The 20,008-nt window shown below is 48.1% G+C and overlaps 1 protein-coding gene across 13 annotated transcripts in view; it reads left to right on the forward strand.

Moving 5' to 3' along the window:
- Positions 1-2,836: 2,836 nt before the first annotated feature.
- LOC141099769 (uncharacterized) overlaps positions 2,837-20,008 on the forward strand; it is a 190,114-nt gene continuing 172,942 nt past the window's right edge. For 11 of the 13 annotated variants that reach the window (XM_073587808.1, XM_073587811.1, XM_073587812.1 and 8 more), the window contains exons 1-3: positions 2,837-2,970; positions 11,630-11,687; positions 18,762-18,816. In XM_073587808.1, coding sequence (XP_073443909.1) covers positions 18,811-18,816 — 6 coding nt within the window. In that variant the 5' untranslated portion in view covers positions 2,837-2,970; positions 11,630-11,687; positions 18,762-18,810. Of the gene's footprint in view, positions 2,971-3,072; positions 3,177-11,629; positions 11,688-18,761; positions 18,817-20,008 lie in introns of those variants that run through there. The other 2 variants (XM_073587809.1, XM_073587810.1) reach the window with 2 other exon arrangements.

The raw sequence follows: 20,008 nt of genomic DNA on the forward strand, positions 1-20,008 counted from the left end.
TCTAATGTGTATGGGGGGCCTGGAGAGCTGGGTGCCTACTGTGTATGGGGGCCAGGAGAGCTAGGTGTGTAAGGAGGCCAGGAGAGCTAGATGTCTAATGTGTATGGGGGCCAGGAGAGCTAGATGTCTAATGTGTAAGGAGGCCAGGAGAGCTAGATGTCTAATGTGTAAAGAGGCCAGGAGAGCTAGGTGTCTAATGTGTATGGGGGCCAGGAGAGCTAGATGTCTAATGTGTAAGGAGGCCAGGAGAGCTAGGTGTCTAATGTGTATGGGGGCCAGGAGAGCTAGATGTGTAACGTGTAAGGAGGCCAGGAGAGGTAGGTGTCTATGTGTATGGGGGTCAGGAGAGCTAGATGTCTAATGTGTAAGGAGGCCAGGAGAGCTAGGTGTCTAATGTGTATGGGGGCCAGAAGAGCTGGGTGTCTAATGTGTATGAGAGTCAGGAGAGCTAGGTAACTACTGTGTATGGGGGCCAGGAGAGCTAGATGTCTAATGTGTAAGGAGGCCAGGAGAGCTAGGTGTCTAATGTGTATGGGGGCCAGGAGAGCTAGATGTGTAACGTGTAAGGAGGCCAGGAGAGGTAGGTGTCTATGTGTATGGGGGCCAGGAGAGCTAGATGTCTAATGTGTAAGGAGGCTAGGAGAGCCAGGTGTCTAATGTGTATGGGAGCCAGGAGAGCTAGATGTGTAACGTGTAAGGAGGCCAGGAGAGCTAGGTGTCTAATGTGTATGAGGGGCCAGGAGAGCTAGATGTGTAACGTGTAAGGAGGCCAGGAGAGGTAGGTGTCTAATGTGTATGGGGGCCAGGAGAGCTAGATGTCTAATGTGTAAGGAGGCTAGGAGAGCCAGGTGTCTAATGTGTATGGGAGCCAGGAGAGCTAGATGTGTAATGTGTAAGGAGGCCAGGAGAGCTAGATGTCTAATGTGTATGGGGGCCAGGAGAGCTATAAGTGTAACCTGTAAGGAGGCCAGGAGAGCTAGGTGCCTACTGTGTATGGGGGCCAGGAGAGGTAGATGTCTAACGTGTAAGGAGGCCAGGAGAGCTAGGTGTCTAATGTGTATGGGGGGCCAGGAGAGCTAGGTGTCTAATGTGTATGGGGGGCCAGGAGAGCTAGGTGTCTAATGTGTATGGGGGCCTGGAGAGCTAGGTGCCTACTGTGTATGGGGGCCAGGAGAGCTAGATGTCTAACGTGTAAGGAGGCCAGGAGAGCTAGATGTCTAATGTGTATGGGGGCCAGGAGAGCTAGATGTCTAATGTGTATGGGGGCCAGGAGAGCTAGAAGTGTAAAGTGTAAGGAGGCCAGGAGAGCTAGGTGCCTACTGTGTATGGGGGCCAGGAGAGCTAGATGTCTAATGTGTAAGGAGGCCAGGAGAGCTAGGTGTCTAATGTGTATGGGGGCCAGGAGAGCTATATGTCTAATGTGTAAGGAGGCCAGGAGAGCTAGGTGTCTAATGTGTATGAGAGTCAGGAGAGCTAGGTAACTACTGGGTATGGGGGCGAGGAGAGCTAGATGTCTAATGTGTGAGGAGGCTAGGAGAGCCAGGTGTCTAATGTTTATGGGAGCCTGGAGAGCTAGATGTGTAACGTGTAAGGAGGCCAGGAGAGGTAGGTGTCTAATTTGTATGGGGGCCAGGAGAGCTAGATGTCTAATGTGTAAGGAGGCCAGGAGAGCTAGGTGTCTAATGAGTATGGGGGCCAGGAGAGCTAGATGTGTAACGTGTAAGGAGGCCAGGAGAGCTAGGTGTCTAATGTGTATTGGGGCCAGGAGAGCTAGGTGTCTAATGTGTATGGGGGCCAGGAGAGCTAGGTGTCTAATGTGTATGGGGGCCAGGAGAGCTAGGTGTCTAATGTGTATGAGGGTCAGGAGAGCTAGGTGTCTAATGTGTATGGGGACCAGAAGAGCTAGGTGTCTAATGTGTTTGAGGGTCAGGAGAGGTAGGTGTCTAATGTGTATGAGGGTCAGGAGAGCTAGGTGTCTAATGTGTATGGGGGGGAAGGGGACTGAAAAATGTAAAATTGCCTTTCTGAAACAAGACAACATAGTTAAATGCATTTTTGTTAAAAAGGAATAACTGAAACACTGATTGGGGTGAAAAAATTTGAGACCTCAAAGAGGAATTTCACTTATTGCGAAGTTTATTTTACGGTTAGGTGCCAATGCCATGAACAAAAGAAGAGTTTGGCACTGTGTTTGCCAGTGGAAAAAAGATTGTTCTCACTGGGAAACACAAGATAATAATCTTGTAGCTATGAAATACTAACAACAATAAAATAAATGGTGTTACGTAGCAAGCTTTCCAGACTTCTTAGGCCTCTGCTCTTCTGGTGCATTTATTTGTGTTTCTACAGATACTTTCTTACACCAAGCCTGAAGAAAGCACCTAAGTGTGGAAAGCTTCCTTTATAACATCATTTTACTGTAAGCCATTAAAAGGTATCAGAACTATAAATTATGTTGCCTTTCCCACACAATCTGTTGTCAGACATAAAAAACACAGTAATCTTCTGTCTTGGAGATGACAGGAACACGAGAATGTTCGCCTGCTAATCATTGCCAGCTCTGTAGGTGACCCGTCACCCTGCAGATCACACAGTTCAGTAACACACTATGGGGGAAGGAAAGGGTGGGAATAAACATCGGTTGTACACTCCGGCTGCGACTGTTCCGGGGCCACCGGACATAAGAACATAAGAGCTCTCGGAAGATGGCAACTACTGTGAGCTTCAGTTACCTATAGCTGTATAACGGGCGCCGCCATTTTAGCAGAGCCCCATGCTGCTGACTAACACGCGAGACTGTACTCGCTCTAGTATCTGCTCGCTGTACTTTCGACATCATAGGCCAACCTCAAATTTACGTCAGTTTTTACCGTAAAGAGGTTGAAAGGGCGTAATCCGGAAGTGACGTTCTTATCATTTCCGGATTATTCGCGGGATTGAGGCTCTGAGAAATTCAGCTGCGTGTTATCGGTACGTGTGGGTACAATGCACCGGAGAGGCCCGTGACGGTATAATAACCGGAGTTCTAGATTCTGGGCAGGCATCTTATCCAGGAGTGCGATCTGTGGGGCTCTGCTGGCATGCAGCCATTGTATCCCGGAGGAGTGACTGGTCGTGCAGCGAGCGGCCTTTCCTCATCGCTCCGCTCACATGTGGAGAGTGGTGTAAATATACTAGTGTGTGTTATTCACATGAGAGGGGGGTGTTTGTGTGCGTGAGACTGTAGGGGGGGCGCCGTACATGTGATCACGTGAAGGGACATTGGCTGAGGAGCTACAAGCGCGTCTTCACGTCCCAATGCGCTTTCTGACACGCAGAATTTCAAAATGCGATTTCTTGGGGTCATAGAGAGATCGAATGTATCTTTTAACCCCTTAGTGACCACCAATATACATTTTAACTAACCTGCAATATGAGAATTACCGGTGACAATCGAGCACTGTCGGCAGCAACTTGCTGCATCAGCCACGAGCAGTGTTGGTACCGAAGATAGCTGTTTAACCCCTTAAATGCTGCTGTCAATGGCTACAGCATCTAGATGGTTAACATAGTGTGTGGGCTCCCTCTTTAACCTCATCAGCACCCTGATGGTCCATTGCCATGGCAATTGATGGCCAAATAACGGCCTTAAAGTCTGCAGGCTGCAATGACTTGTTCAGAAGTTATCAGTATTTAGATGGTAAATTTTTTTCATTTCTGTTATGCCGCTTTACATTAATTCCTGATACGCACACTTCACTAAATGAGCAATTTTGAATACGTTGAGGGGTTCAGTTTTTAAAATGTTATCACTGTAGAGGGTTTCCTATATATAGGATCCCCAAAGACACTTCCAAAACTTAAAAGGTCCCTAAAAAGTTTCTTTATCGCTTCTTTGGGGGGACACAAGTAACCATGGGTGTATACTGCTGTGGCGGAAAAAAAAAAAGTTCCTCCTCAGCAGTATACACCTTCTGACAGACACAAAACACCTCAGTTTAACCCCTTCATGACCAGAGCTTTTTTCATTCCCCTTTTTTCCCAGAACCATATCCTTTTTTATTTTGTCATCAATATGGCCATGTAAGGGCTTATTTTTTGCGGGACGAGTTGTACTTTTGTACGACATCATTGGTTTTAGCATGTTGTGTATTCGAAAACGGGAAAAAATTTCCAAGTGCGGTGAAATTGAAAAAAAAGTGCAATCCCACTCTTGTTTTTTGCTTGGCTTTTTTGCTAGGTTCACTAAGTGCTAAAACTGACCTGCCATTATGATTCTCCAGGTCATTACGAGTTCATAGACACCAAACATGTCTAGGTTCTCTTTTATCTGAGTGGTGAAAACAAAAATTCCAAAGTTTGCTAAAAAAAAAAAAAGCGCAATTTTCTGAGACCTGTAGCGTCTCCATTTTTCATGATCTGGGGCTAGGTGAGGGCTTATTTTTTGCGTGCCGTGCTGACATTTTTAATGATACCATTTTTGTGCAGATACGATCTTTTGATAGCCCATTATTGCATTTTAATGCAATGTCGTGGTGACCAAAAAACGTAATTCTGGCGATTTGAATTTTTTTTCGCTATGCCGTTTAGCGATCAGGTTATCCTTTTTAACACTTTTTTTTTTTTTTTTTTTAAACTTTTGGCATGCTTCAATAGCCTCCATAGGAGGCTAGAAGCATGCCCCACTTGTCGGCTCTGCTACATATGGGCGATGAGCAGATCGCCTATATGTAGTTCTTCTACATATGGGCGATGAGCAGATCGCCTATATGTAGTTCTGCTACATATGGGCGATGAGCAGATCGCCCATATGTAGCAGATTTACTGCATTGCTATGAGCACCGGGCGGTTCTCATAGCAATGTGCCTGTAACAACCATAGAGGTCTCTATGAGATCTCTGGTTGTCAAGGCAACGCGTCGCTGACCCCCCGATCACGTGACGGTGGTCGGCGATGTGCTCATTTCCAGCGGCCAGAAACGGTAGTTAAATGCCCGCTGTCAGCGTTTGACAGCGGGATTTGCCTATTGCGGGCACATGTCAGCTGTTTATAACACCGGAGCCCACCTCAAAGCAGGGGTGTCGGACAGCTGACGTACTATCCCGTCAGCGGTCAGAAAGAGGTTAAGCTTACTGTCTGTAGGAGGCATACCTGGATCTGATCCCAGATCCAAATTTTTCCTTTACAGGTACCCTGTTTGTGTTTATTAATTTTTTCCCTTTGTTTTTCAGATTCATTTTTCTTAGGGTAACAGGGTGTAATTTCTCACCCTGTTTTCCCGCACGTATGCGACAGAGAGCAGTGTGGTGTCACCCACATCGCCCACTCTCGGACCCCCAGGCAGAACTTTATCCCCTGTCACCCTTATGGGTGTTTCAGGGTGATTCCCAGTGGCCAGTCCTTGCCTTTTCCCCACCTCACCCTTCTTGGAGTGGGCTGAGAGGAAGATGGTGGTCACCAGCGGTGGCCTTCCTTCCTTCTTGTAAGGGCGTGATGCCATCTTCTGCACCGTCTAGAGACGGTGCGGGAAGAAGGATCTCTGATGCCAGTGACCCTCTGAAGGGGAACTGTGGACCTCACCTTGCAGGTGTGTATGTGCGCCCCCCCCCCGCAGCGGAGAATGGCAGCATTTCCGTCCTCATCCGTCTCTTAACAGGGGATTGTGCAGCTTTAGACATTATTTTCTGACAGTGACAGCCATTTTTTCAGTAACATCTTCCCCTCACTGGCTGCACCCCCTCTCTGCTTTCCCCATTCTCCAAGCGCTTGAATTTCGTGCTCTTTTGAGCCAATAGGAGTCCTCCCTGGGTCAGAGGTTCTCTGCTCTGACCGGACCACGCCCCCTATTTATGTCCGTCTTCTCGGTGCCTTTTTCCCTGTTCGTATCAGAGCTCTTTCCCTGCTGGGTCACGCCCCCCGGCGAGTCTCCAATCAGCGGCGCACTTTCTCTTTCTTGCCAGCCGGCAGCTCCTCTTGGCTGCTCATGCCCCCGGTGTGTGCCAGACAATCAGAATCATTATTTCGCATTCACCGGCCGGCAGCTCTACCATGCCCACCGCTCCGCATCGCTCCTGCTGTGTTCAGCGTCGCCAATGCCATCCTGAATCTTGTGCTCCAGCGGATCGACAAGACGAGACAAGGCCTTTATCTCTCCTTCTCCTTCACATTTGGTGTTAGACCTCACTGCATCTTCCTTCGGACATCTGACAAGGGGGACACGGCTAACCTATCAGTCATCTGCTGGCCATCGCTGGCATTGGGTAGGCTCTGCCCTCTCTCTCCTCTGTTCTCATATATAGCCCTGTTTGGCATTATCACCCATGCTTGACTTATGCCCAATTCTGCAGGGGCTTCGCGTCCTCCCTTTAAGTCTACTGTGATCCATTATGCCTGCGCCCGCTGCAAAAGAAAGTGGTCTTCAGGTCAACCTTCCCCTTTCTGCTCGTCCTGCAGCCCTTCCACCATGTCTGCCCCACAAGAGCACTAAAGACTAAAGTATCACAGTCCCTGGTCCAGGTCCTGGAGCGTCTGCCACCACCAGTGCTCCGAACGCCTCTCATGGTGATTCGCATGCACCTGACCACGACCTTTGCAGGGACAGATCAAGTACAAAGCAAAGGAAGCTTACTCTTTCTAGTTCCTCATCCAGTTCCCCCGGTCCCTCTGCACTGCATCATCCCAGATGCCCTCCTCTCCCCATGCCCCCTCTTCGGAGGCGGCTTTTGGGTCGGATGTGGATTCGGAGTCTGATTCGGACCAGGTCTCAAAAATGCAGGATATGGTAGATAGCCTTATCTTGGGGTAAAACGTTCTTTCCTGGATTTTTCCAAACCACAGAGAATTTGAAGCGATTATGGCTAAACACTTGGTACATTCCGAAAAGCATTTCCCGGGAAGGAAGCAGCTAGACATCCTTTACTCCTTTGGGTATGTGCACACGTTGCAGATTTGCTGCGGATCCGCCGCAGATTTCCTAGTGATTTACAGTACAATGTAAATCTATGGGAAAAAAAATGCTGTGCACATGCTGCGGAAAAATCCGTGCGGAAACGCAGCGCTTTATTTTCCGCAGCATGTAAATTCTTTGTGCGAATTCTGCAACGTTTTTACACCCATTCCATTATAGGAATCCGCAGGTGTTAAAACCGCACAAAATCCGCAATAAATTCGCAGGAAAAACGCATGGCTTTTGACCTGCAGATTGTGCCCAAAATAGCAGATTCCATGCGGAAAATTCTGTACAAGAATCCGCAACGTGTGCACATACCCTTTAGCCAAGACCTTGTTAGTAGATGGGCAGAATCCCCTAAGGTGGATCCGCCGGTTTCTCGCCTGTCTTCCAAGACAGTCTTGTCTCTAACGGACGGTGTGCCTCTTAAGGACACTACGGATAGGCAGATTGAGTCTTTGGCTAAATCAGCCTTTGAAGCTGCAAGTACCTCCCTCTGTCCCATCTTCGCTTCCACCTGGGTGTCAAAATCCATGTCTGCCTGGGCAAAAATGCTTCAGCAGGGCATTCTAGCGTCAGCTCCTCTGAATGAGAGAGCAGATTTGGCGGACCAGATTGCCCACGCTGCCACATACCTCCTGACTGCCTCTTTGGATGCCTCCACTTGTTCCACCAGGGCAAACAGCAATGTCATTGCTATACACCGCATCCTCTGGTTGAAGGTGTGGAATGCAGATCCACCCTCAAGAAAAGTCTCACTAACCTGGCTTTTCGAGTCCAAACTGGATCAGATATCGCCCTTTCAGCAAGAAAAGGTCCCTCCCTTTTGATTCCTTTCGGACCTCCTCCCAGCAGGACCGCTCTTCCGCCCCAGAGAGGCCAAAGGGCTGCTCCTCCAAGCCCTCTGGGTCCCACTCAAACAGGTTCTCTTCTAAGTGATGGGTTACCCCCACCCGGGAACATCTCCAGGTTGGGAGGCCGACTTAATTTCTTTCGGGACGCATGGTTGTCGATGGTCGACGCCTGGGTGAGAGGGAGAGAGAGTTACGTCCGGTTACAAAATCTACTTCTCCCCCGCCCCCGGAGAACATTTCCTTCTGCCTCACCCGACAAAACTCCCATATCAGGCCGTCTCTTCCCCCACTATGCACAGAAGTAATCATGCCAGTTCCCCGGGATGAACGGTTTTCGGGGTTCTACTCCAACTTGTTCGTAGTCCCGAAGATAGACAGATCCCTCCATCTGATTTTTGGACCTCAGACAACTGAACCGTCACGTTTGGATCCGCCATTTCAGGATGGAGTCCCTACGTTCAGTGATTGCCTCCATGGAACCGAGGGAGTTTCTTTGTTCTGTAGACATTCAGGATGCTTATCTTCACATTCCTGTTTGTGTTCAGCATCAGAGATTTCTCCGGTTTGCGATACAAGAGGATCATTCCATTCCTTCCATTCGGACTGGCCTCAGCCCCCAGAGTGTTCACGAAGATCATTACGGCGGTCATGGCCATCCTTGGTTCCAAGGAGAGTCTCATAATATCTTACTTGGACTATCTCCTGATCAAGGGGTCGTCCCGCCGAGACTGCGACAGTCTTCAGATCACTCTGGACACTCGGGTCTCTCTCTGCTGGATAGTGAACAGAGAGAAGTCCTTCCTGACCCCAGCTCGGCACCTGGTGTTTCTGGGTATCAGGTTCGACACGGCCCAAGCCCGTGTCTTCCTTCCAAAGGAGAAGTTTTCATCTCTCTGCCACAGAATCCACCGTCTAAAGCGACCAGCTCCTCTCCCCTTGCGGTCTTGCATGAGTTTTGGCGAGGAAGATTGCCTCTTTGGAAGCTGTGCATTTTGTCCAGTTACACACCCGTCCTCTTCAGCTGGCATTCTTGTCTACTTTTGGACAAGAGAACAAGTCTCCCTGGACCTACACGTTCTTCTCCCTCTTACAGATTTGCAAGGCCGTGACCTGGTCATCCCTGCACACCTTTGTGAAGTTTTACAGTGTTCATACCCACGCCTAGTCTGATGCAGGATTGGGTAGGAAGGTGCTGCAGGCGGCGGTTACGCACCGGCTGACCTAAGTCCATTTTCTCTACAGTCTTATCTGTTCCCACCCTTGGGACTGCTTTAGGACGTCCCATGATTACCTGTGTCCCCCAATGAAGCGATAAAGAAAGAGGGTTTTTGGTACTCTCACCGTAAACTCTTTCTTGGAGCCTTCTTTGGGGGACACAGCACCCTCCTTAACTGGACCGTTTTTGGGCATACGTGCCTTTGTTGGTGCATAACGTGAGTTTTTGGTTGCTTCTCCTATTGCTTTACCACTAACTGAGGTGCTTTGTGTCTGTCAGTGGGTGTATACTTCCGTGGAGGAGCTGTTTTCCCTTTTTCGCCTAGTGTCAGCCTCCTAGCGACGGCAGTATATACCCATGGTTACCTGTGTCCCCCAATGAAGGCTCCAAGAAAGATTTTATGGTGAGTGCCAAAAATCCCCCTCTTGTAAATTTCCTTTAAAAAATTAAAAATTACTGCTACAATTTTAAACCTTCTAAAGTGTTAAAACAGCATTTTACGAATAGCGCTGATTTAAAACAGACATAAGGGAAATGTTCATGTTTTTGTGTGGTATGATTATCTGGATTAATAATCATTCAAACTTCGAAAACTGCTATTTAAAAAAAAAAAAAAAAAAAAAAAAATTGTAAAATTTCTGGTATTTTTATAATTAAACTCAGATTCTATCAACATAAATTTACCATAAAGTACAATGTCACGAAACAACAATCTCAAAATCAATGTGATATGTTTAAGCATTGCAGAGTTATTACTACATAAAGTGACACTGGTCAGATGTAAAAAAAAGGCCCGGTCACTAAGGAGTTAAAATGGTTCCCTATGTGTGTGTATTATTTTATTTGGGGATATATTTATCTCTAACCAAGCACCCACAGAAAACACGTAGATAAAATGCAAATGCTTTTTTAATGAAACTGATGTATATACATATGGCAAAAGTACACAGGAAGATTAAAAAGGTGCAAGGGACCTTGAAATTGACTTTTTTTTTTTTTCTTTTTTCCCCTACCTGTGCATGCTGTATTTGTAATACAAAATATATAAATAACACTTAATGAATGTGCAAACTTTGGCTATAACACTGAACTGTCTAGCAATACATATAATTAATCATATACTGGAGAATTCCATAGTATAAATATTGTGTTGTCGTTGCACTCAGTGTCTAACAGTAGTGATAGAATAGTCTGATCAGACAATAAGCTTATTCCCAATATAGGTGCTTCTAGCAAGTGCCAGGCTATTTAATGGAAAGCATAGTACCGTATATGCTCGAGTATCAGCTGACCCCCCCCCCCCCCCCCCTAATTTTGCCACAAAAAGCTGGGAAAATTTATTGACTCGATTAAAGCCTAGGGTGCAAAATGCAGCAGGTACTGATAAATTTCAAAAGTAAAAAGTTACCAATAAAAGTAAAATTAATTGAGACATCAGTAGGTTAAATGTTTTTGAATAGCCATATTGAATCAGGAGCCCCATATAATGCTCCATACAGTTCATGATGGGCCCCATAAATGCTCCATACAAAATACACCCCATATAATGCTCCATAAAGTTCATGATAGACCCCATAAGATGCTCCATACAAAAATATGCCCCATATAATGCACAAAGGTTAATAATGGCCCCATATGCTGCTCCATAAAGGTTACGGCCCCTTAAGATGCTTCATAGTTTATGCCCCATATGCTGCCCCATAACATGCTCCATAGATTATGCCCCATAAGATGCTCCATAGATTACGGCGGTATGCCTCATATGCTGCTGTGAATGGTTATGGCCCCATATGCTGCTGCGAATAAAAAAAAAAAAGATATACTCGCCTCTCGTCGCTGGGGGCCAGGTGCCGGTGTCCTGAGCAGGCGGGGACTCCAGCGCTCTATGGGGGACAGGTGCCGGTGTCACCACTGGCTCAGGGCCCCCTGACACCTGAGATATTAACCTGTCCCCGTTCCACTGTTGCGCACCGCGCTGTCTTCCGGGTCCCTCTGTCAGTGACTGTTCAGGCAGAGGGCGTGCACAAACTACATCATCGCACCCTCAGACCTGAACATCACAGCCAGAGGACAGAGCGGCGCACGGCGGTGGAACGGGGGGCAGGTGAATATCGCATATACTTACCTCCTCCTGGCACGGTCTCTGCTGCCCCTGCTTCTCCCACGGTCTCCCTTCTTCAGCGGTCACGTTTTACCGCTCATTAAAGTCATGATTATGCGCATATTCATGACTTTAATGAGCGGTACCACGTGACCGCTGAAGGAAGGTGCCGGAGACCTTGGGAGAAGCAGGGGCTGCAGAGACCATGCCAGGAGGGGGTAAGTATGATCTGACCCCTGGCGTATATGGCTCAAGTATAAGCCGAGAGGGGGCACTTTCAGCCTTTAAAAAATGGGCTGAAAATCTCGGCTTATACTTAAGTGTATACGGTAATTACCTTTAAACTGGTCTGCATGAGCTCCGGAGAAACGTAGGGAAGGTCTATTGTCCCTCCACCCTGATGCCAGTTTTGGCAGCTTAGATGTGAATGTTTAACTTCAAATCTCTGCTTATCCTTGAATTAAACATTGTTTGTCTACCTTGGCAGAGACGTCTATTGCATACTTTAAATTTAATACTTTTCTCCACAGACATCTTCAGCAAGTGAACAATATTTGAACTCTGAAAACCACAACTGAGAAAATACAGGTTTGGAAAAAGTGTGACGTATGGAAAGACATAGAAAAGACTTGTTGTATTAGGGTAGATCTCATTGAAACATGTGACAAGCAGTAATCGCCAAATTTCGTTATCAAAAGCTGCCTATACAGAGGGTTTGGATTTTAGGATTGTTTTCAATGTATGGCATATACTTTTACAAATTTTCAGTGTCTCTTGGTTGTAATCATCCTGCCTTTCAGAGATTGACTTACAGGTGTAGTTTCATGTTGCGTGGACAGTCAATTGTTATCACTATTTAATATAGAGTATTTAGAAATAATGACATTTCACATATATGTGCTAAAGTTGAGCAAAAAGATTTTACTCTGTCGCCTCATTGGGGGACACAAGACCTTGGGTGTTATGCTTTCTGTCCACTAGGAGGCGACACTATGCTTAATCTGAAAAAGATTTGGCTCTGGCTCCTCCCACACAGTATACACCCCTGGGCGGCATCCGCCTTACCTCAGTTTTTGCTTAGTGTCGCAAGGAGGCACACCATAAGAAGATTCTTCTTGACACAGATGAAGAAAAGAGGGTCTCTCTGAGACTCCCGACATGGCTCCCTCCTCGGTCCTCTTTTTAGCGGTACCCGGTTGAGGTAGAGATGGCTCTTCCCCATGTCGCTCCCTCCCCAGCCTTTCGGGTGCATGGTTCGAGGTCGAGAACCCCCCCCCTCCTTCCCCAGGCCCTGGGCTTTTTGGGTTGAGGGTGAGGAAGAATTCCTCCTGATGGCGGTGAAGCGCCCTCCCTAACCCCCTCTAGGGATGTTAGGTTGAGACGCCACAGGTAGGAGCTGCGTTCGCAGCGCTAACTCTATTGTAGCCCCAGCACTGCTGTGGTCTGCTATGGGGCTGGGGGCTGTCATATTTGGGCCACAGTATGCAGGGATTCCTGTCCCTGCGTCAGCGTCAGCCCTCTAAAGGGGTCAAAAAGACCCTTCACAGGGCTGCGCTGCGTATATAGGGGCGTCCGGGCGATATGGCACTCATCCAGGGGGGGTTTTGGTTCGTTTTCCGCTCCCCTCCGGACTACCGCGCCGCTCTGGAGCCCTTCCCGGGTAGGATTTTGTACTTTAGTCCGCGGCTTCGGCCTAAGCCGAAGCCGCCGCCCTTGTTACCACCCTCGGCCTGCCCCCCTGGATGATAATGACGCTGCACAGCGTCATACAGGGGCCGGATCGAGCCAGGAGGGCGCGGTTTTGCCTGGCTGCGCGCCCTTTTTCTGCTCTCCGCCCCTCCTCCCTCCCACCTCTTTACCTCAGGGAAGACAGCAGCACTGCTATATTACTCAAGAACGCTGCACAGTCTCCAGGGGGCGCAGAACCGAAGTTTTTCTGCTGGCGCCGGATCTAGGAGCACACCGGTGGGGTAAGGCACAGCAAGATAATATCCTGCTGTGGACGCAGACTCCCTATAGGTTCCCTACAGCACTCCTCTGCATAGCCACCCCTGTAAGGTTTTTGGTCAGAATAACCTGCCGGCACTCAGTGCACTATGTCGGTCTCCAGGTCCGAAAGAAGAAGAGAAGAAAAAACAAAAAAACAAAACAGGTTTATCTGCTGTTACGCAGTCTGTTCAGCCTGCAAAGCCAATCTTCCCAGTGGCAACATGCACCGTACTGCTAGAGTTGTTCCCAAAATGCTGGGTCAGTGCCCCAAGAGGCTCCTGTCACTGTTTCAACTCCACTGACATGCCGGTATGGGCCGCATCTATGTCACAGTCCATAGATACGCTGACTTCCACATTGCTTCAGGCTATGCAGGGTCATATCCCAGCTATAAGCGGACAGGCAGTCCCTGGCAATGCTAGTAGTGAACGGCCCCATAGGTCACGTTCAGCTACGTCCTCCCATGGCTCACGGTCATCCCGCTCTAGGCAGAGACACCGTAATTCTAGGTCTCCTAGACCGTCTCGTTCCAGAGACGGGCGCAGCAGATCTCCACAGAGATCTTCGGGCATGGAAAAGCGGCGGTCCAGATCTCCCTCCAGGCAACGCCTCAGCGATGCGCAGGATTCAGAGGGCATCTGTGACTCCGAATCAGAAAAGGAAACATAGGAGTCTCAGGCTCCTTGTCCTCCTAGCAATACAGCGCTAGTTGAGGACATTATCACTTCTATTCATCGGGTGCTGATTTTATCCGATGCTCCCCAAGAACCCCCAAAACATAAGATCTGTTTTGAGGGGCCCCTGAAGTCCCTAAAGTTTTTTTTCTGATCACCCAAGCTTTCAGGACATCCTTGATAAGCATTTTTCGCAGCCTGCCAAAAAATTCGCCAACCGTAAATAAAACCGTAAAAAAGGGATAGATACTCTTTTTTTTCTCAAAAAGACCAAGAAGTGGACAGATCCACCGGAAATCGATCCCCCTATCTCTAAGCTTGCAGCACAGTCTCTCCTCTCACTGCCAGATAGCTCAACCCTGAAGGATACAGCAGATCGGCAGGTTGAGCGCATGGCTCGTTCAATTTTTGAGGCTGCAGGAGCCTCCCTGGCTCCCGCGTTCACCTCAACGTGGGCAGCCACGGCCATTCTGTTATGGGCCAAAAGATTACAGGAGAACCTACAAAAGTCTGCTCCTCAGATGTTCGATCAACTAGTTCAGATAGCGGTGGTGGCAGATTACATACGCCTTGCAGCTTTTGATTCTGCAAGAGGCGTAGCAGGTATAGCAGCGAATGTAATTACAATCAGACGTATCCTCTGGCTGTGAGAATGGGAAGCGGACGCGTCTTCAAACAAGCCTCTTACGGATCTCCCGTACGTCAGTGGGAGATTTTTTTCGGGGAAAAATTAGACAAGATGATTTCCAATGCCACGGGGGGTAAGAGTACCTTTCTTCCCCAACCGCAACCTAAACGTACGTTTAAGCGACGTAACCAGGCTAGGTTCCGGTCTTTTCGGAACTCCTCAGGCTAGGCCGCTTCACGTCCTTCACAGAATTACAACTGTTCCCCCTCACAGGGACAACCAAAGGACAGCACAGAGGACGGACAAGAATTGGCGGTCAACATCAGGCCAGGCAAAGCCCAAAGGAGGGAAATTCCAGAATTTCTCCTCGTCATGACTCACGAAATACGGAAGACACCCCACCTGTAGGCGGTCGACTTTTAATCTTTCAGCAAGTCTGGCTGCCTATTACAGAGGACAGGTGGGTCAAGGAAATAGTGTCTCTCTCTCCTTCAAGCAGGAGTCATAATATGGGTTCCCGAAAACGAGAGATTCCGAGGACTCTAGGACTCTACTACAACCTATTCGTGGTTCCCAAAAAGGGAGGCAGCGTTCGGCCAATTCCTGGACCTAACGCAACTCAAAAAGTTTGTAAGCGTTCGGCAGTTTCGCATGGAGTCCCTTCGATCCATCATTGCGGCTTTGGAACAGGGAGAATATCTCGCCTCCATAGACATACAAGAGGCATACCTGCACATCCCTATTGCGCCTGCTCATCAAAGATCTCTCAGGTTCACAATAGGGCAGAATCAGTACCAGTTCGTGGCTTTGCCTTTCGGATTAGCCACAGCTCCCAGAACATTCACCAAGGTTATGGCAGCCACCATGGATGTCCTACACTCCAGAGGCATAGTGGTCGTCCCATGTCTGGATGATCTACTCATCAAGGCACTTACTGTCAAAGACTGCGAAGACAGCGTCTCGATCACGATCAACACACTAACTCGTCTAGGCTGGCTAGTCAACTTTAAGAAGTCGTCAACTACTCCTGAGTCAGTCACTGATCTTCCTAGGGATCCTGTTCGATACCTCCAGGGGTCTGGTACACCTTCCCAAGGACAAGGTACAAGCTATCCGCTGTACAGTTCGCATGTTAATCCACATACCTTGCCGATCTCTTTGGTTTGCCAGGAGACTCCTTAGCAGGATGGCAGCAGCAATGGAGGTGGTACCATTTGCCCAGTTCCACCTCAGACTTCTTCAACTAGCCATTCTCAGATCCTGGGACAGGAACCCTTTCTCCCTCGAAAGGGAGTTCCGACTGACGGAGTCAACCAGGAAATCACTGTACTGGTGGCTCAAACCACCCGTACTGGCCAAAGGAAAATTCTTTCTTCCCAGTCGATGGAAAGTCCTGACCACCGATGCAAGTCTAACAAGATGGGGTGCAGTGCACCTACTTCACAGGGCACGTGGTCTTCTGGAGATACAAGCTATCTTCCTGGCGCTAAAAGTTTTTTGCCATCTGCTGAAGGCCTCTCACATCAGAGTGCAGTCGGACAATGCCACGGCAGTGGCATATGTGAACCGCCAAGGTGGGACTCGCAGTGCCCAGGCAATGAGCGAAGTGGCGCGTCTCCTTCGCTGGGCAGAAAACAAGAAATCAGTACTCTCAGTGGTCCACAGTCCGGGTGTGGACAACTGGGAAGCCGACTACCTCATCAGACAGGAAATGGACTCGGGGGAGTGGTCTCCATCCCAAAATCTTTCGTCGGATCTGTTATCGCTGGGGGACTCCGGACGTGTACCTAATCGCATCTCATGTCAATGCCAAGGTCTCCATTTTCATGGCAAGGACACGCGGTCTGAGGTTGCTCGGGGCGGATGCCCTGGTTCAGGACTGGACTCAGGTCCAGCTTCTGTACATTTTCCCACCTCTTCCCCTGATGGCCAGAGTCATGAGGAAGATCAAGCAGGAAGGAGTTCCGACCATCCTAATTGCGCCGGACTGGCCCAGACGTACATGGTACGCCGACATCCTTCAGCTTACAGCAGACACCCCTTGGCGTCTTCCAGACCGTCCCGATCCCCTGTCTCACGGCCTGTTCTACCACCAGAATTTAGGGACTCTCAATTTGACGGCATGGTCCTTGAAACCTGGGTTTTAACCCAGGCAGGGTTTGCTCCAGACGTCATTAGAACCATGATCAGGGCACGGAAACCAACTTCCGCCAAAGTTTATTATCGTACCTGGAAAACGTATTTTACTTGGTGCGACTCTCGCGGGCGAATTCCGTTGCCTTACTCTCTTCTGAAAGTTCGTGGTTTCCTTCAATCAGGTCTGGACGCCGGCCTATCCTTAGGATCGCTTAAGGGTCAGGTGTCAGCGCTTTCAGTGCTCTTTCAGAAGCGTATTGCTAACAAACCACAAGTCAGGACGTTTCTTCAGGGAGTCTCCAGATTGGTCCCTCCTTACAGACGTCCACTGGATACGTGGGACCTTAATTTGGTCCTAACTGCTCTACAGGCACCTCCTTTTCAACCTCTTAAGGAAGCTCCACTTCGAGTTTTATCACAAAAGGTGGTCTTCCTCGTGGCAATCACCTCGCTACGCAGGGTGTCTGAGCTGTCAGCGCTCTCCTGCAAACAGCTTTTCCTATTCTTCCACCAGGACAAGGTGGTTCTCCGTACAGTTCCATCCTTCCTTCCAAAGGTTGTGTCTGATTTCCACCTCAATGAGGGCATCTCATTACCGACCCTTTGCCCGGCTCCGGTTCATAGAGTGGAGAGGGCCCTGCATTCTCTTGACCTTGCCAGGGCATTGCGTATATGTGTGTCTAGGACTCCACCCTTCCGGAAGTCTGATTCCTTTTTTTCCTTATTCCAGAAGGCATTCGCAGGGGTTTACCGGCTTCAAAAGCTACCCTTGCCAGGTGGATCAGGTCCACCATCCATGACGCCTACCGCCTAAACAATTCTCCTATTCCGGCCGGTATCACGGCACATTCCACACGGGCGGTAGGAGCCTCCTGGGCCATTCGACGCCAGGCTTCAGCACAACACGTGTGTAAAGCGGTCACTTGGACTAGCTTACACACGTTTACAAAACAATACAGTGTGCATACTCAGTCCTCAGTGGAAGCGAGTCTGGGTAGACGGGTACTGCAGGCGGCAGTGTCCCAAGTCTAGGGACCTGTCAGCACAATATTCGTCCATTGCTTCCCACCCAGGGACTGCTTTGGGACGTCCCAAGGTCTTGTGTCCCCCAATGAGGCGACAGAGTAAAGGAGATTTGTGTACTCACCGTAAAATCTTTCTCTTAGCCTCTAATTGGGGGACACAGCTCCCACCCTGTTGCCCTTGCGGGCTGTTATTATGTTGGGTACTCATATTGTTCCTTGAGCTGTACATAGTAGCCTTTGTTTATAGGCTTGGTTATGTTGGATTTGTTATCTCCTCCTACTGCTTGGGTACAAAAACTGAGGTAAGGCGGATGCCGCCCAGGGGTGTATACTGTGGAGGAGGAGCCAGAGCCAAATCTTTTTCAGATTAAGCATTGTGTCGCCTCCTAGTGGACAGAAAGCATAACACCCAAGGTCTTGTGTCCCCCAATTAGAGGCTAAGAGAAAGAGATTTTACGGTGAGTACACAAAAATCTCCTTACTGTACCCTGGTCCAACCTCTGCATTGGTAGTCTGTCTGCCAGAACCTCCTACTTGCCAGTATCCCATCACCTCTTCTGATTAGTAGGCCTAACATAACGGCGCTCTGCGGCAATGTTTTTTGCTCAAATGTCATATGCACGTTTCTTCTCTGAAGCATCGGAGTGTTTCAGAGCTGTCTACCTTTCTGCAATCATGCAGCTAGGCTCTGATTAGTTCTACCTATTGTTTGGGCAGTACAGTATGAACCAGGTGGCAAATTCTCTTTAACAACTTCAGACAACCCCTTCAATTGGATAAAGGGTTCCAACTATTCTGGGGAAACGTAGCACTCCAACTATTCAAAGCCCTAATTAGCATTTGAAAAGCGAATGTTAAAACTTCTTTCTTTAAACATGGATTTCAGTAAATACAGCATAATACAGGCCTGGTTCAGCAGGGAATTTAGTATTAACCTGAGGGATTTTTATTTTTACATCTCTAGTACTGGTATTACTTTTCCCACCCCAGGGACAGCTTTAGGATGTCTGCTGGTTCCTGTGTACGCCAAGGAAACACTTTTTTTTTTTTTTTATGAAACTGATTCTTGCATTCCACTAAGTTGAGGTGTGTGTGTGTGTATAATCTATGTTTGCATATATTTAACATATTATGCATTAAACATTTATTGTATTTGCCGTGTTACTACGACCTTTCTATGCATATTTTAATAGAATACTTTTCTTCACAGAATCCTACAACGGTCATTCAAAGTGTTGTTTTGCAGACCACAAGCAAACATGCAGGTTAGAAATATGTTGTGTTATGTTTTCTGAGCCTATAGGAAAAAATAATTTGACTTTTAAAAATGTTTTTCGAGAGCCTTATTAATCCCTTTCCGACACTGGACGTATTCATTATCATGGTCGGCTGCTACTTACTGACCTTGGACATACTAGGTATGTCCAGGCTATTTTGCGCGCACAGAGGCTGTGCACGCTTGATCGCCGCCCGATGTCGGCTTATTGTGACAGCTGATACCCAGCACTCAGTGCAAGAACAATCCCTGCACCGCTCCAGGAACCTTTAACCCCCTAAATACAGCGATCTCAGCATTTAGCAGGGGCGCCAAGGGAGAGAGCGCCTTCTGCACTCTTGACTGGTGTCACAGTGGGGACCCAATAGTTGCTATGGTGACCCAATGTTGTAGTGACGACTTCTCGGTCACCATGCTATGGCAAGCCCCTCAGACCATTCGTGAAGCACGGTCCCAGAGGCTTGTGTGAGTTCTAATTAGGGTTGATCGAAAAGTTTTGGATAAGTGCTTATCCGAATAGCTATAGTGCTTACCAACTAGCTGCCTCGGTAACGTGGTTACCTGGACCGCTCCTGATAATCAGCTGTTCGGCGCCACAGCTGCATGTGTCACGGCTGTGTGACAGGCACAACACATGCATGGATGGATAGCCTGTTTGTTGGGCTCTCCATGCATGTGTTGTGACTGTCACACTACCGCAACATATGCAGCTGTGGCGCCGAACAGCTGATTATCGGGAGCGCTTCAGGTTACCGAGGCAGCTGTTCGATAAATGCTATAGCTATTCGGATAAGCGGTTATTCAAAGCTGTTCAATCAACCCTAGTTCTAATCAATTTAAATGCTTGTGCATTGTAATGGATTATAGCTATGATTAGGCTGCTGAAAGTGAAAAGGCCCCTAGTGGAAAAAAGTAAAGGGAAAAAAAATTGTAAAAATATTGATATGGTACTAAAAAATTATAATTTTTATGTAAAAAATAAAAAAATAAAATAAACAAAAGTTCACTAGTTAACCCCTGCAGTGAACACAGTTTAAAAAAATGGGAGGGTAAAGCCATGTTTTTTTCATATAGCTGAACAGAAAGTGGAATAAAATGCAGTCGCAAAGACGAATGTGAAATCAAATGGTATCTCTGAAAATATCTTGTCCCACAAAAAACATGGCACCATCAGCGTAAAA

Source organism: Dendrobates tinctorius, unplaced genomic scaffold, assembly GCF_039654945.1.
Source record: "Dendrobates tinctorius isolate UK_male_01 unplaced genomic scaffold, ASM3965494v1 ptg000102l, whole genome shotgun sequence".
In the NCBI taxonomy this organism is placed as follows: Eukaryota; Metazoa; Chordata; class Amphibia; order Anura; family Dendrobatidae; genus Dendrobates; species Dendrobates tinctorius.